Source organism: Sorex fumeus, unplaced genomic scaffold, assembly GCF_029834395.1.
Source record: "Sorex fumeus unplaced genomic scaffold, SorFum_2.1 ptg000048l, whole genome shotgun sequence".
Taxonomy (NCBI): domain Eukaryota; kingdom Metazoa; phylum Chordata; class Mammalia; order Eulipotyphla; family Soricidae; genus Sorex; species Sorex fumeus.
The window spans coordinates 9,718,345-9,736,351 of NW_026606105.1; the positions used below are offsets into that span (position 1 = coordinate 9,718,345).

General features: G+C 41.8%; 1 protein-coding gene across 9 annotated transcripts in view; it reads left to right on the forward strand.

The window, feature by feature from the left end:
• DGKI (diacylglycerol kinase iota) overlaps positions 1–18,007 on the forward strand; it is a 512,024-nt gene that overhangs the window by 241,693 nt on the left and 252,324 nt on the right. For 8 of the 9 annotated variants that reach the window (XM_056123879.1, XM_056123870.1, XM_056123875.1 and 5 more), the window contains exons 7-8: positions 4,413–4,484; positions 9,566–9,682. In XM_056123879.1, coding sequence (XP_055979854.1) covers positions 4,413–4,484; positions 9,566–9,682 — 189 coding nt within the window. The remainder of the gene's footprint in view (positions 1–4,412; positions 4,485–9,565; positions 9,683–18,007) is intronic. The other variant, XM_056123877.1, reaches the window with a different exon arrangement.

The following is an 18,007-nucleotide window of genomic DNA, read 5'->3' on the forward strand; positions in this document are numbered from 1 at the left end:
GTGGTTGGATGGTAGCATTTATGACTCTGCCTTATAATACGCTTAACACCGCAACATTCAGCAGACCTCTATTTGTGACTGCGGCTGCCACATCTCGTATTTTCTACCATATTGCGTTCCCACCATGCAGCATGTCAGAATTGCAGATGAGTGTTTTCAGAGAGTCCACCAGGACTTGAGGAAGGCTTAGGGAGAAGACATATTTTGAGACACGTGGAAGTAGGGTTTGGGGGTTAGGGTAGGTTCTTAAAGTCTAGAATGCATGAAGCTTGCGATTTGATCACATTGTGGCAGCAAGAACTTTCTTGTTCAGCTAATCAGAAAGTGTCCATATTATGCCTAGGGGGTTCAAAGATCTATAACTGAATTGTAGAGAGTTAGAAGCATCAGACAATGTTCCAAAATCTTCTAAGCCCCAAAGGGCCTATAATATCACCACAAAGAGAACATATGCAAATACAGTAGCCAGCAACATAAAGTAGGGAATTGATAGAGAAGATGAGACTGGGGAGGTTGTGAATGTCCCTGAATACTGATATGAATAGTTTGTTCCTTAATTTTAAGAAGTAGTTCTGGGAGCATTTTCAGTTGCAGATGATTGTTGGAAATTTTGCACTTAACCCTGGTGACAGTGCCCAGGGCAGAATAAAGAATATAGGGGAAACAACAGGTGATCACTGGAAAAGCAAATTAGAAAAGAAGTAAACATTCTGACATCCTTAGAGCAGGGAGGTGGCCATGGGGTGATGGGGAAGGCAGTCCACAGCCTGGGGCAGCCTCACACTGTCCAGCATCAGCTCACTTACCCTTGGCTCTTAGCTTCTTCCTCACACAGAAGTGTCACAATTGTTTCTATTCCAAATAAACAATTTTTCATCTCTCTGAAAAAAACATTTTTTTATAATGTCCAACCCATAAATCATGACTTAAGAAATGAGAAACTACTTAAGAAATGATGAAACTGGAGCTGGAGAGATAGCACAGCGGGTAGGGTGTTTGCATTACACGCGGCCGATCTGGGTTTGATTCCCAGCAGCCCATATGGTCGCCTGAGCACCGCCAGGAGTAACTCCCGAGTGCAGAGCCAGGAGTAACCCCTGTGCATCGCCAGGTATGACCCAAACAATAGCAACAACAACAACAAAAAGAAATGATGAAACTACATGGAAAGTGTCATACTAAATAAATGAGTCAGAAAGAGAGGGACAGACATAGAAAGATTGCATTCATCTGGGGAATATAAAGTAACAAAATAGGAGACTAACATCCAAGAATAATTGAGATAAGTGCCAGGAGGTTCACTCCATGACTTGAAGGCCTGCCACACATGCTAGGGGAAAAGGCAGCTCAGATAGCGAAGGGAACACCAAGTAAAGGTGTTGGGAGGATCATCCCAGGATGGGCGATGCATGCTGAAAGTAGACTATAGACCGAACATGATTGCCACTCAATGCCCCTTTTGCAAACTTCAGTGCCCAAAAGGATAGAGAGAACAAAAGGGAACACCCTGCCACAAAGGCAAGATGGGATGGGGGGATGGAGGATGGGAGGGATACTGGGATCATTGGTGGTGAAGAATGGGCACTGGTGGAGGGATGGGTACTCGATCCTTGTATAACTGAAACCCAAGCACAAAAACTTGTAAGTCTGCAACTGTACCTCATGGCGTTTCACTATTAAAAATTTAAAAAAAAAAAGAAATGATGAAAAACTCCAGGAGATTTTTTTAATGCCCATTCAAGAATTTTTAATGACAATTCACTGTCAAAGTAGACAGCATCAGGTACGGAGCAAGAGCAGTCCTGCTGCCATCTGGTTTGACCTTGAGTCGTTGTGTGGCCTTGCTGGGAGCTGTGTCCCTGCCCTGTGGCCTCTGCACTTTGTGTTTTCTCTGTCAGCTATTTCTACCAGGCTCTGCTTACTCTTGGAGGTTCTGGCCACTGCACCAGTAAACGTAGACACCAGGTCTGGCCTGAACATCAATGTGTGATGAGTGCATCATTTTCTAGGGGGAAGTAAGGCCATCATTGATAGAATGAGTCACAAGACTTGACAGGGGACGGGGAGCAGGGGACAAGAATGTTAAAGGTCTAAGATTAGCTGAGTATTGATTTCTGAGGAATGTGTTACTCATAGCTGTGATTTATTACCATAAAAGAATGCAAGTAAAATCAGCAATAGGCAGGCTGGGGAGGGCCATGAACAGAGGAGAATGAGGCGATTTTCCAAGAGACCTTTCTCTGTGGAGGTCTACAGAGCTCCTCCAATACAGAGCCAGCAACACATGTGCAGTGCCAGGTACTGCTTACATTAGGGATCCAAGGGTTTTAATCGGGGAGGGATGTGCTGGATACAGAAGTACCTTCTGCATAGCCCTCACCCAAACTCCCAACTCTCAGAAAGCAAGGAAGAGCTCGGCATCAGCATGTTGGTTGTACAAGCTGTTTAGGCGCAGGGAGCCACTCTTGACAGTTCTGGGAATTAAATTTCTGCAACCAGAGTTCCCAGATCTCAGTCAAGTGTCAGTCTTGCAAGTTGTTCTTCCTCAAGATTATGGAATCAACCTCCCACACATTGAGATGGTTTTTCACTATCTGTCACTATCCTCCCATTGTTCATTGATTTGCTCGAGCGGGCCCAGTAACGTCTCCATTGGAGACTTTGTTGTTACTGTGTTTGGCATATCAAATACATCACGGGTAGCTTGCCAAGCTCTGCCCTGTGGGTGAGATACTCTCAGTAGCTTGCCGGGCTCTCCGAGAGGAATCGAACTCAGGTCGGCCATGTTGGCTGCGTGCAAGGCAAATGCCCTACCGCTGTGCTATTGCTCCAGCCCGTGCTATCGCTCCAGAGATGGTTTATACTCTTGCTTAAGTTTGCTGAGAAAGGAGCATTGATGAAGACAGTTTCCCACAGTCCCGGAGTGTCTGATGTGAAGTAGTGATTGTGTTTCTGCAAGTGAAATTTGAGGTTGTGGCAAAGAAGTGGGCTGAAGAAGGAGCCCAGAGTTGAGGGCTGAAGGGGATGCCGGCCTCATATCCATGGATAGGTGAGGGGAGGGGGTGGCAGGGGAATGGGATGTTTTAGAAAATGAGAGAAAGGTTGTATAAAAAAAGGAGGAAGAGTAAGCAATACATGAACCTAAGAACATGGTATTTAAAGTGTTGAAGGTAGTTAGGGATTATGGAGACTGCCAAAATGCTAATGAATTTACACTTCATTAGAATTTAAACTTCTCTTAAGAATGTGTAAATATGGGGCCTGAGGCAGAATACAGTAGGTAGGACACTTGCCTTGCAAGCTGCCAACTGGGGTCTATCCCCAGCACCTTATATGTCCCGCAAACTCCTTCAGAATGATCCCTGAGATGAGAGCTTAGAGCTTTGAGCACTGCTGGGTTTACATCCAAAGCAAAAGGAATGTGTAAATAGGGCCATATATTGGGGAAAATATATAATACATACACATATATATTCACCCTATATATGTATATTTATCCCTAAAGGTTAACTGCATACATTAAACAGAATTTATTAGCCAGTACTTTACATAGCCTTTCCCCATCACATCTTTCTGTTTTTTTTTTCTTTAGATCAGTTTCCAAAAAGTCCTATTCTGATTTTTTAATCATTGCTCTTATTCTAATTTGTTTGCCTTTGGGCGGAAAAAAATTGAAGAGCTCTGGGAAGACTATAAAGCAAGTCTTTGAGCCTTACTGCACAACACGCTCTCCTAATTATTGAGGGACACCAACCTCCAGAAAGCACCTCCTCTTTCTTGATGGAAATGTAATTTTATTTATAGATCTAAGAGGATTGTGTTTGCCGGGCATTGATCTCATTGCTGCTGAAGGGTGAAGAGTAAATATTGAAAGTGGCTTGTTTTGTTTTCCCACACCCCCAGGGGTTGATGAAAGTGCTTGGATTTCATCTTGTCTGCTTGGTCTTTTTCCAAAGCCCTGACTTTTAGGCCTGAAATCTCTTAAGTTTAGTTTTTCTTGGTGTGGGTTCTCAGAGGTTACAGTTATATAACGTTTCTGAGCTAGATGACCATCATTATGTAGTACCATGTGGACCACTAATGGCTGATTCTCTTGTAAATAGAAAACATATTATACCTACATTTATTTGGAGACCCAGAATTTGTGGGGGGCTGATTTTAAGTAGCTCCTGGTGTAGCAAATGAGTAGTTCATGGTGTAACATCGCACACTCACACATGGCTCAGGAATTGGAAAATCTTAGAGGTGGAGTATGCAAAGCCCCACATGGCATATGCCATCCCTGTCATCCTGAGTGTGGGGTGGGGTGGGGGCAGTTCTGTCCTGCTTCACTTTACTAAACTCCAGGAGGGTAAAGGCACACTGTGTTTGAAGTGGTTTTAAATTCTTTGTCTATCGTCCTAATATTCCAGGGCTTCCAGCAGAAATTCTCCTTCCACAGTAAAGAGATTGTGGCTATCAGCTGCTCCTGGTGCAAGCAGGCGGTAAGTTTGGAGGAGGAGGGAGGGGAATAAAAACACCGGGGTTCGCATTTTATCAAGATAGACTCATGATAGCACAGTGGTAGGGCATTTGCCTTGTGTGCAGCCAGCCTGGCCCAACCGGGTTCGATTCCTCTGTCCCTCTCGGAGAGCCCGGCAAGCTACCGAGAGTATCTCACCCGTGTGGCAAAGCCTGGCAAGCTACCCGTGACGTATTCAATATGCTAAACACGGTAACAACAAGTCTCAAAATGGAAATGTTACTGAGCCTGCTCGAGCAAATCGACGAACAACAGGAGGACAGTGACAGTGACAGTGACAGAGTCATGACATCGCTTGAGTCTATCATTGGAAGGTTATCCTAAATTAACCTATTGCTTCTGTCATATAGGAACACTGGAGGAAGACTAAACCGATAGAACAATAGCATATGCCGCAGATTGGGGCAAGTGGCAGAGATAAATTAGCCCCTTTATTTATGACATTGAAGTCTGATGTCAGAGAATGCGGGTACTTCCCCTTGTTCCCCTGGGTATCTCGTCAGAAGGAACTGACTCCTTGTTTTCTTATTGCACTAGATTGTGAAGAGCTCCTATGGCAGGAAGTTGCAGTATTAGGAGCAAATCAAAGGGCACTATTAGATAACACCCTCCCCCCCCACCCCCCTACCAAGGAAGTCTAGATATCTTGATTCCACTGTTTTGATTGTGGGCAACTTTTGAGGCGCTGAATTAGGAAGAGGGGAGTGGTTCTTTGATATATCTTTCAAATTGGATATTATTGTAGTTATCTGTATGTTCATTGAGATACACTGGTGCTTTATATTTGAATGCATATATTCATTAGGGTCCAATAGTAATATACTGCATTTACCTTTCCTTTCATATCACTGTATCACTGTTATCCCGTTGTTCATCAATTTTCTTGAGCAGGCACCAGTAACATCTCCATTCGTCCTAGCCGTGAGATTTTAGCAAGTGCCACATTGGAGGCTCTTTCAGGGTCAGGGGAATGAGACCCATCATTGTTACTGGGTCTTGGCATATCAATTATGCCACGGGGAGCTTGCCAGACTCTGCCGTGCAGGCATGATACTCTCAGTAGCCTGCCACGTTCTCCGAGAGCAAGAACTAGACAATATCTTTCATATATGTTTTTTAAATCTTGTAATACCTCTGTCTTACCAAGATGCTAACATTTTCTCACTTGTTTGCCTGAGAACCTTTTCTTTCCTCTACCAGACCATGTATACTCATGATTGGCAAACTAGAACCTATAGTCCAAATATGTTGGCTGTTTTTTACTGTCTTGGGGCCACACTCAGTGGTACTCCTGGCTTACTGTACTCCTGCTTCAGGATTCACTCCAGGCAGGACTTGGGTGATCATATGTGGTGCTGGGGATTGAAGCTGGGTTGACCGCATGCAAAGCAAGCACCTACTCTCTGTAGTATCACTCTGGCCCTATGATGGGTATTTCTTTCTTTTTTTTTTCCTTCTTCAGTTCACTTTTTCTTTCTAGTTTTTAAATATTTTTTAATTGAATCACTGTGAGATAGACCTTACAAAGCTGTTCATGATTAGGTTTCGAGCATAGTGTTCCAACACCCATCCCTCCTCCAGTGCACATTTTTCAGCAACAACCAGTGTTCCCAATTTCCCTCACAACACCCCCAACCCCCTAATCTGCCTCTATAGCAAGCACTTTCTTTCTTTCTTTCTTTCTTTCTTTCTTTCTTTCTTTCTTTCTTTCTTTCTCTCTCTCTTTCTCTCTCTCTCTCTCCCTCTCTCTCTCTCTCTTTCTCTCCTTTAGGCATTGTGGTTTGCAATACAATCACGATCACAACCATCCTGTTGTTCGTCAATTGCCTCAAGCAGGCCCCAGTAACGTCTTCTTTATCCTAGCCCTGAGATTCAAGGCTCTTTCAGGGTTAGGAGAATGAGACCCATCATTGTTACTGGTATTTGGCATATTGGGTACACCACGGGGAGTTTGCAATACAATACTGAGGGGTTAGCCCGGCAAGCTACCGAGAGTATTCGATATGCCAGATACAGTAACAACAAAGTCTCCAATGGAGACGTTACTGGGCCCGCTCGAGCAAATCGATGATCAACGGGAGGGCCTTTACCTTTACCTTTACCTTTATCTACTTTTAATACTGTGATGGGTATTTCTGCAAATAATATTTTATTGGAACAAAGTTTTATCTATTCATTCATGTAAGATCTGTGTAGTTTCCCCTTGCATATATGACTTATTTCACGCTACAGTAGACAATATTAGGAGTTGCAACAGAGACTAAAGGGTTTATTCTAGGGGATTTTATGGAGAAAGTTTGTGGACCCCTGCTCTAATTTTTTAATCCATCTACCATTTTGAGTGACTGTATAAAACTGTGATTTTAAAAGAAAAATGACTGTAGTATTGAGCTAGGGGTGGTCAGAAGTCTTCAGTCTCTATTCACATCCCATTTCTCTATCTGAGGCCCATAGATGAGAGCAGATGCTTTAGTTGAAACGATGACACTGATATCTTGGAGGTCAACTTTGGAGGTCCAATTGAAGATGGATAATTTCATAAGGTTTAGCCTCATAATCTCCCCACTATTGATTCCCTAGGTCCCCACTTGTCAGTAGAATCTGCTGTCCCTAAGTCTAAATGCATTGGTGCAGAAATTTCAGTGCTAATCAACCTCCTACTTCATTTTTTTTTCCTAAACACTGAATATTTCCATCTCCTTTTAGTTGTTACACACTCACCTTTTGAGTACATGCCCACAAATCCTGCTCCTTGAAAGAACCACTGGCCATGCACAGAGGTGCTCTCTCCCTTTGGCGAGACGCAATCAGATTTGGAAACATGATATCTCTGGCAACATTCGTTCTAATCTAGTGACCCTAATCTAGTGAACCACCCCCCCCCAACCCATCCACTCCCCAACTGTGGGACAGAAGTATTTGCTCTTGCCCCTGTGATTTTGTAATTGATTTATCCAGGGTCAGTGACTTTGGGGACTTTGGTTCCCTTTTACAGTAATGATAAAGCCTTTTTTTAATTGATCTATTCATTGATCACTCTGAGAACTGAACTTGTCCTTGTCTGTTGTGGCCAAACATGGGTCAGTTCTACTTTTTTTTTTTTGAGGGAGGGGAGGGTTTCTCAGGGTTCCCTACATGGCAGAGGGTGATTTTCAGAACTGCAACTGCAAATCATTTGAAGAGAAATGAAGAGTCCTGGCATTCTCTTCAGGGGCATCACTGAATAAGTGACCTTATATGGTGCAGCAGAATAGGGAAATTTTGAAGGTTTAAGAACTGAGTTTTCTGGACTCGGGTCCTGACACCACCCCATAGCGATGGTGTCATTTGAGACGTCTCTGTTGTTTCTATTGATTACCCAGGGGGTAATTTGAAAGACTTGAAGGCTGAGATCACTCCTGTTTAAGAAATACAAGGGCCAAAGAGTTGGACATTTCTTTAAATTGCTGAGAAAAAAAAATAGTTTTTAAAGAAGGTATTCAAGTAACATTTCTCATGTAACAAATTTCTTACAGATCACAGATAGCTCATGGCAGGGAAATAATTATTCAATGCTGTTTTAAGCTTCATTAGTAACTAGCCACTATTTCATGTCAGATCTTGAAGATATGTAGAAAGTGAAGACAGAAATGCTCCGATCTGATCTAATTGGGGTGACCAGTTTTCCTGGACAGTCCTAATTTATGCCTGTTGTTTCAGTGTAATTAGTATTAGTGCTCCTTTTCACTCTTAAATTTGCTCCAGTTAAGATGATAAATTAGGTGCAGACATACGTATAATCCAAGTAGAAACAGTTGTTAAATTTCTTTAAATCACTGTGATTAAATTGTTAAGACCCATAATTACTGTAAAATGTGGGTTTTGTTTATCAGAAAACAAATGTCATCAAACATCATTATCCCTTTCTTTTATTTTTTCTTTTTTTTAAAATTGAATCACAGTGAGATGCACAAAGTTATACATGATTGGGTTTCAGTCATATAATTTTCCAACACCCCTCCCTTCACCACTGTACATTTCCCACCACCAATGTCCCCAGTTTCCTTCTTCGTTATCCCTTTAAAGCCTCCCAAAGATGATTGAACATGCGATTGACCTGTCTGAATGCCACAGATTGGGCAGATTTAAGCCCCTAATTCTGAGGTATAGTTAAGATTATTAGCCTACCTATACTCCCTTTCAAATCCAAAGAACATTTTAGACTTGTCAATATAATAAGGCCATTATATTTTTCAGTGACCCTAGATAAGCCCAGTGGATGCAATTTCTTTTCCTTCCCTTGGTTTTGGGGCTACACCCGGTGGTGCTCAGGGCATACTCCTGGCTCTGCACTCATAGATCCCTCCTGGTGGGTGCTGAGAGGTTGGCTGTGTGCAAGGCAAGTGCCTTACCCACTGTACTAGCTCTCTAAGCCCTGTGGGGTATTTTTTTTTTTTGGTGCTTTGTTTTCTCTTGGATTGACAACCAGAGGATACCTCTGACTTCATGCCTGGGTCCACTTAAGTAGAAGGACTGCTCAACAGGATTGATACCTACAGACTTTTTTTTTTTAAAAAAAAGGGGGGGAGGGGAGAGGCAGATTATAGGTACTCCTTTTCCTCAGTTTCTTTTTCAACATTATCCAAGATCAACTGTGACCAGCACAGATGGGGTGAAACAAAATCAAATGCAAAGTTCAGGTGAATAGACTTTCCAGGCCTTCCATCTTTCTGTAGAAATCCTATTAAACGATTACAAAGTCTTAGTGTGTCTTTTCCCACCAGACTGATTTTGGGTTCTCAGTGACCTTCCTTTTGTGTAGTGAGATGAATCTGAAAACGGGTATCTGCTCCCAAGCTACCTGTGTCCTAAGTGTGTGTATGTGTGTGTGTGTGGGCTGTGCGTTCCTAGGCTCGTGAGCATGTTCATGCATGAGCGTGCATGTGTGCCCCCCGTGATCTCGGGTGTGCATGCGTGCATCCGCGTGGGGGCATGTAGCAGTCCCTTGCTCTCTGCAACCCTGCCCTGGCTCAGATTTGTCGCTTGACCCGCCTCTCTCTTCAGTTTCACAATAAGGTGACCTGCTTCATGCTGCATCACATCGAGGAACCCTGCTCCCTGGGGGCTCATGCTGCTGTCATCGTCCCGCCCACCTGGATCATTAAGGTGAAGAAACCTCAGGTAACTGCTGGGCCCCTGTTGCTGAGGGGCCAGAGCAGAGAACAAGTAGCTGCTGTTGCTTCTTGCTTCCCCCCTTCCACTAGTCCCTGGGGTCCTCTGGTCTCCACGCCCTTGTCCCTCTAATCCCATGCCTAGCTTCCCCACTCCATCCCGGGAGCCCCTTCTTCCCCACTGCTGGGCTCTCTCATGGAACCAGCCTCCACTTCCGAAAGACATCCAGAGTGTCACAGCAGGACTGCCTCTAGTCCCCTTTCCTCTGCTAAATGATGTTCTCTTTGCTGGGACCTTCCCCAAGATTCAGTACTAGTGCTGGGTACATGGGACTCCCAGTCAACTCCCGTCTCTTTGGGACATCTCTGGACAATGACTCTAAGTGCAGACTGTGCCCACTTCAGTACAGGTAGAGAGAGAGTACTTGCAGACTGAATGGTTCACCGCAGACCACCACCTTCCCAAATGCACAAGACCTGCTATTGAAGTAGTGGTCTCTTCTTCAGGCAATGCAGTTGTCCATCTCATACTGCCCCCAGTTCCAATTGTACTTCCTGTCATAGAGCATCCCTGTGAAAAGAGTCTAGATTCTAGTGGTTTTTCATCAAAGTTAAAATTTCTGATAGAAAAATCTCTACCTTTGTACTATTCGTCTTAAGATAGTGCCACGTTAGGAAACTTTGCTTTTAATGCCATGTGAAGACTTTACCTAGGTTACAAGTTCCTTACCGAGCTGAACTGGACCTACCAGCTTTAAAAGATGTGGTATTCCTACTTCAGATGGTCTCCAGAGTCATGGTGTAAAGTATTCTCATTGACTCCATTTTATTTAACCATTAATGCATCAGGGTCACTGTTTTGCCTTTTTTGTTTTATTCAAAGTTTTGCCTTTGTTAGTGAACAACATTTTGGAATAACCCAATTGAGTTTTGAATCATGTAACTCCTTAGGGACTCATTAATAGAAGCAAATGTTAACATCTGCAGACATGAAAATGGAGTCTTTACATTCACTGCTAGATGACTTAGCCAATGTAGATTGTATTTTCTCTACATGCTGTATCTGTAGACAGTATAGCCTGCCTCTAAACTTCACTAAACTGGTTTTTAATATGATGTTTTTGAAACTCCTTAACATTTTTTCTTCCTTGCGAGCAATGTTTCCCTCTGAAATTCAGTAATGATCAGCTTTATTTTAAATATCCTCAGTGAAATCAACACCAACCTCAGTGGTACCAAGAAGACTTCTAGGCATTGCGATTCAATACTTGATCTTTGCTCTGAAGGACTGTGCAGGGGAGATCAGGGACAGCTCCATGGAGGAGGTGGATTTTGTTCTCCTTTGAACAACAGTAGGAATTAGCTCAGTGGAGAGGAGAGGAGCTAACAAGCAGGAGGATGGTCCAGGTGGGGCACTGGGTCTGAACTGATCATTTTGGGACTGTGGAACTAGTTTGAAGTGTATAGTTCATGGATGGGTGTGTAGGAGGCGAATGTCAGGTTGCTGAAACCTGACCAGGGCGCACAAGGGGGCTTTGATAGATGTAGATTTTATCCTTCTAGCAAAGGAGCAGTAAAGTGAACATGGTATTTTCCAAGGGAGTAACTAACAAAAGTCAATAGAAAGACCTAATCCGTGTAGACTTTGGAATACTGGAGGGTAAGAAAACCACTTTGGAGAGCCATTGCCAAGTTCGCTTTAAGAGAACTTTTCATCATGGAAATTTTCATGCCAGCAAAAACAGTGGGATTGTGATGAATTTTTCTCTGGCCATGTATTTTTCTGTTCTTGTTCCATCGACCTCTTATTGTCTAGCTCTCACTCTCAGAGAACCCGGCAGGCTACCAAGAGTATCCTGACTGAGAACACCTGTAAAGGTGATTAGAGGCTGCCTCAAAAGCCTCCATCCCTCTCAGAGAGCCCGGCAAGCTACTGGGAATATCCCGCCCACACAGCAGAGCCTGGCAAGCTACTCGTGGCATACTCGATGTGCCAAAAACAGTAACAATGATGGTCCTCATTCCCCTGACCCTGGAAGAGCCCCCAGTATGCCATAGGGCTACACTAGCACGTGACAGGGACGAATGGCGAAGTCACTGGTGCCCGCTCGAGCGAATCGACAAATAGCGGGATGGTAGTGATAGTGATTTCAATCTGTCATATTTATTCATATAACATAAACTATGTGTTACTTTGTGTTCAGTCCACTTCACTCATTATTCCTGTGCATATTGTTCCATTTTTGAATGGTTAGAACCCCTTCAATGTGACTCATACCTGTTTTACTTGAGCTATGAGATTTTGGGCAGCCACTTTGATTTTAGGAATAACCTCTTGTAATAGGATCCTTGTACACTTCTTGTTCAGGTCTGTAATCACTACTTCTCTAAGGAGTCTTTTTTTCTTCCTAAATTAGAAGTGGAGGTTATACCAAGGTAAAATGTCGAGTTACAATAGTCCAAATTGTTTTTTTATCATGCAATTTTTTAAATTATCTACTACAATTAAGGACATTGTAATGAGAATAATGGGTGCTAGCAATTATTGAATGCTTTCTGTTTTAAGAAAAAATTTAATATATAATATTCCACTTGAATTTAGAAATTTTGATTTTAAAAACCAAATTCACAGTGATATGCTGTACTGTCCCACTCTTTGACTACAGCAGACCTTGGTGAGTTGTCATTAAAAATGTTGGTAGTGCCTGTTCTCATGAGCTCTAAAGTTTATAAAGGAATCTAATCATTTAACTAAATTCTGTTTTAAAAGCTGACATGTGGTGAGTTTGGGGGAGCAAGAGAGTAGTGGCTTAGAGCTTTAGGGAGTGCTTTTGTACACAGTCTGCTGGATTCTTAACCTCGTTTTTCCATTTTAACTTGCATCACCTCTTAAATTAAGCTTTTCCGTTTTTCACTTGCAAAGTATAATAGAGCTAGATTATAGTACCTATTTCATAGATTTTAGTGAGAATTTCTGAGCTAAAAAAAAACCAAAAAGGCACTTAAAGCATCATATGGCTTGTTATAATCACTAAAATGCTCTCTCTTATTTTCCTTCTTGTTTACTTTTAAAAAAGTAAAAGGCATCAAATGAATTTATACTACGCAGATTAAAATATGTACAGTTACATAGGGTCTGGGGCAGGAGTTACTGATCCGCTGGGCCATCAGTATTACAAGAAAAGAGAAAGAAGGGATGTGAGATTTTTTGGTGCAGAGGTTAGAAAGAAGATGTGTAGGGGCCCCAGTCAGATGTTCAGTATGGTCCCAAGTGAACCTTGAAATCCTGCTGTAATTGTATTTCAAGTTGGAGTGGGATTGGTCAATGGCATGATGCTTGTCTTGCGGGGGAAAGTCAAAGCCTATTTATTTATTGACTAAAAGAACAAAATGTTTTCCCAATCTTTGACTACAGCAAAGTAGAATAGTAGGGATAGTGATTTCAATCTGTCATATTGAGTTTTAGAATCTCTCTCAGTTGTTCTACTCTGTATATAATATATATATCTATAATGTCTGTGTTGTTATAATAAACTACATAAAAATGATGAAGTAGATAATTCTGATTTACTTAAGAAAGCATTTATTTAATTATGCACATATAACAATGTTATATGCAGTGAGAGGCTCCAGGATGAGTCAGATGTCCATGAGATATTCACCAAAATTAGTCCCTCCCAGAGACATAGTATAGCAGGTAGGGCATTTCCTTTGCACGCAACGGACCCAGATTCGATCTCTTGCATCTTATAGTGTCACCCAAGCACCACCTGGAGTGATTTCTGGACAGAGCCAGGACTAACCCTGAGCATCTCTGGCTGTGAACCAACCCTCCTGTCCCCCTTCATTCTCTTCCAACCCCTTTCCCCTCCCACAAATAAACCCCAATGTAGGCCCTCTAGTAGGGAGACTACACATGACAGTCTACATCATTGAACTGGGGGGTTTTGGATTCTGGAAGAGGAATTTGGCCCATGTAAATTTTTAAGGCTTGTTCTTTTGCTGTCTGGGGGCCTTCATTTCTTAGTCAGTGCACATCTTTTAGGAGAGAGGCACATAGAGGATAAGGGGGAGGGGCCAAACAGACTGGTTGAAGAGCCATGATCAGTGAAGATCTCCAGGGTTTAAGGGCAAGAAGCTTTTTAAAATTTTTATTTAGTTTTTTAAAAAATTGAATCACAGTGAGATAGTTTCAAAGTTGTTCATGATTGGATTTCAATCATATAATGTTCCACCAGCAGTGTACATTTCCCACCACTAATGTCCCCAGCTTCCTTCCCCACCTCCTCTACTGCCTCTATGGCCAGCACTTCCCCCAACACCAACTTTTGGGCATCATGGTTTGCAATACAGATACTGAAAGGTTATCAGGTATATCCCATTACCAACACTCAGTTCCTGTCCAAAGTGATCATTTCCAGCTATTATTGTGATAGTGGTCCCTAGGCAAGAAGGTGTTACTGAAGATCTAGAAACTTGATGGAAATTTATAGCAAAATTGAATGGCTTTAGCATTGGGGCTCAGTACGGATTTAAAAAATATATCAATTGGTGCTTGGTCTTAAAGGATGGGGATGCTTTTGGGAAGAGGGATGAAGAATGACAGTGCAAGCTGAGAGAACATGCTGAGAATTATAGTTCTGCATTGAGATACCACTTACTGTCTCGAATATAATATATAACTATATAATGTGGATCATCAACCAATTCAACGATGTGATTTTGTACCTAAACAAATGACTCTACGGGGAAAGGAGTAAAGGGAATTTGAGTGCAGAATGTGAGAGAAGTGGGTAGTAGGAGGAACAACTGAATCCCATCCATTCTTCTTCTGTTAAAGATACTGGCTTTTGGTGGTTAATTACACTGTGAGAAACTGGGGAATGGAGAGTTGTGTGGGATCTGAGTGGAAAGGGGAAGATGGACTTCTTAGGTGATTTGCCAGGTCACCAAATTATTGGGAGAGACCTAGCCGTTAAGAGTTGATAGCAAGCCAACTTTAACAAACTAAAAGTCAGGGGGCTGGAGCGGTAGTACAGTGGGTAGGGCCCTTGCCTTGCACTTAGCTCACCCTGGTTCTATTCCTGACACCATATATGGGTCCCTGAGTTCCACCAGGAGCAATCCTTGAGCACAGAACTAGGAATGAGCCCTTAGCACCACTGTATGTGTCCCCCAAACAAAGACAGAGATAAAGAAAGAGAAATTAAAAGTCAAAAGGGAGCAAATATTTCAGAATCAAGAACAAATCCATAAATAAGTTTAAACCCAACATATCAGTAAAGTTACAGATATCAGTGTTTTAAACTAAAATGATTATGATTAATAGTTAGAGTAAAGAACAAATTAGTGATTTTCAGAGTCTAGCATAAGCTTTTGGAGCTGGTGGAGTAAGGTGTGCATTATATGAATATTTTTGTGAGATCATGCTTTGGAGAATTGAGGTGTATACTTTTAAGAAATGAAATACTGCTATATAGAATGCTTTAACACTTGTCTTTCCTAAAAGAAAATAAAAATAAATGAAAAAAATGAAATTAAATTAAAAATAAAATGAACCTTGAGAAAACATGTATACATTTGACACATTTTTTAAAATGCTGTATGTTACTCTGTGCTGCTGACACATCCCAGTTTGTTTTTACTATCTCCCAATTGATGGACATTTATATTTTTTTTTAATGTTCCAGTTGTAAATAGTGCTGGCGTTCAGTTAGTTCCTTTGTTGTCTTGTATGGTGTTTCTTCATACTAGCCCTTTCTGGTTACCTCTATGATTGGATAATCTTAAAATGCAGGGAACACATAAAGTGTAGTGTTAATGGAAAATATTCACTCTCAAAATTTCCCAAGCCATTTCCTTGAATGAATTCTGTACGTTAATTTGCACTTTCTGTAATTTGCACTTTCTGTAATTTAGTCAAATATACCTATTTGGAGCTGCTAAGAGCCTGTCCTGGACATTTGGAACAAGTTTTCTGTATTTTTCTGCTCAAGAACCTCCCCCCCATCCCCACACACACAGTGCAACTTGAGCAGGGCATAATGAGAGGTGTCTTAGTAGACAGGAAACATGGTTATGCATCCTGTTATCCTCAGACTTTTGTCCAGTTTCTGATGGGAGAAGAGTACATTTGGGATGATGGGGTGAGCTAACTTCTCTTTAAATCTGTTATTATAACTAGCCCATTGTGATACCAACTGAGGGAAGTCTTTGAGGAGGAATAAGAGGAAGTTTAGTTTTATTTACAATTGAGTAATTTACCCAGAGATATATTTTAACAGCTCAGGAAGGAGTCATAACCATGATAAAGACATGTTGATAGGATTATTTTTGTGGCAAGGAAGTTCAGTCCTGATACTTAATACCAGGAAACAAAAATAAAACCAACAACAAAAAAAACTTTATTTTTTCTTAGGACGGTCATAAAAGAGTGGGCAAAGAGTGGAACAAGGGTGATTACTGTGGGAATCAGAAGAATGCAAAATTCCAGATGAGAGTACAACATTTTGCTGTTTTGCTGGTTTGGTGCTTGTGGAGTGAACCCTTTGTTTCATTGAGTTAGCTCCGGTAATAACTAGGATGCTTTGTTTTAAAACACAGGACAAGTATTGAAAGTTTCTTGAATACCTCACCACCAACTCCATACAGTGATATCTGGGTATAATTTTTTGATTCTTAAAATAAGCATGCTATTATGTTTATTTTTTACTGACAGTAATGACCCAGGTGGGGTAATCAATACTGTAGATTATGGTGGTTAGATGACAGGCTTGATATGGTTGAAAACCTCCCCAAACCTGCTTTGGTATCTGTCTGTTCCTCCTGGAGTTGTATTGCCTTCAAAAAGAAAAGAAATTGTGTATTCGGAGATCCACATTTACACATATGCAGAAGGAAACCTCGGGAATTTTGAGGTGTGCTGTGTAATTCCATACTACTTATCTCTTGCTATTTGACTATTCATAGGGTTGTAAGCTTATCAGAACTCACATAGAAGCATCCAGGTACTGTATGTCAACCACTTTGCTTGCCCTTTGCTGCCCTTGTCTGTGAGTTGATAAAGGTCTCAGCTGCATTTGGTCTGGGGAGCTTCAGAAGCTCTTTTATTTGCTCCATCTATGTTCTACAGAGGCCGCTGTGTGTGTCTGTTCCCTAGTAGACTCGAGTCCCTTGCCTGCTCTGTTTTTAGACATCAATCCTTATTTTGATGTGTTTTTTTTTCCCCTTAACTCTATTTCCCAGATTTGCTTGCTCATAAAATCACCCAAAGAACTTTAATATCTGAAATCAGGCAAGTTTAGGAAAGATTCTTCCCTTGATCCCTTGGACCTGTTTCTCAGAGCATAGGTGTTGAGTACCGTCAAGAACCAAGAACCATAGGGCGTTCCTGCAAGCATTTGGTGTCCTGCGTGGCTCTTGGCAGGAAACAGACTCTAACAAAAATGTTAGCATTCACTTCCTAAGGATCCTTTCCAGAAACCAAGAAAGGTTCAATAAGTCTTGTGAATTATGGCAATGCTTGATGATTTCAACAATGATTTGAGTGCATACTATGTGCCAGGCATTTGTGCTAGGTGCTGGGGATATACAGCTGTGAACGAGGCAACTAACATTTATGGAAGTGCTTATCATGGGATGGATTCCAAGCTAACTGCTTCACATACCTTTTCTCGTTAAAACTTCACAACTGTCCTGTGAGGTAGGTATCATCACCTTCTTTTTAAAATTAAGGAACTGTTATTTCGAGAGTTTGATGTGACCCAAGTCAGGGATCTAGTGACAGGAAGCCCCAGAATTCACCCCTAGGCTGTGAGATCCCACAGCTCCTGCCTCCTCCCACTGAGTTTCTGCTTCTCCACCCCAGGGATGATTTCCCACTTGCCCCTTTCTACTTGAAATATTGATTCCAAACTCGGCACAAGCTAGAATAGCTGGGGATTAAAAAAAAAAATCTATCATTGCCTGACTTCCATAACAGACAAATTAAATACAAACGTTTAATGGATCCTAGCTATCCACCAATATTCATGAAGGGCTGGGAGCCTCTGGAGCAGAGATTTACAGATTGGTGTTGTCTACTGTCCCCTTTCCAGCAAAAAACATAAGATGACATCCTAGAAATCTTCCTTCTTTAAGCAAACAAAGTGTCCCCCTCCCCGGGTACACCTGAGGCTTCATACCAACCTCCATTTTCCTGTATTCCCCTCAAGATGTGGGGGGCGTGTTTCTGACATTCTTTCATAGAGTATTTGGCTGATGAAATATTCAAAAGGAAAACATTCCTATACTTTCCTTTAAGCAAGTTCCAAGTTCCTTTAAGCAAGTATAATAT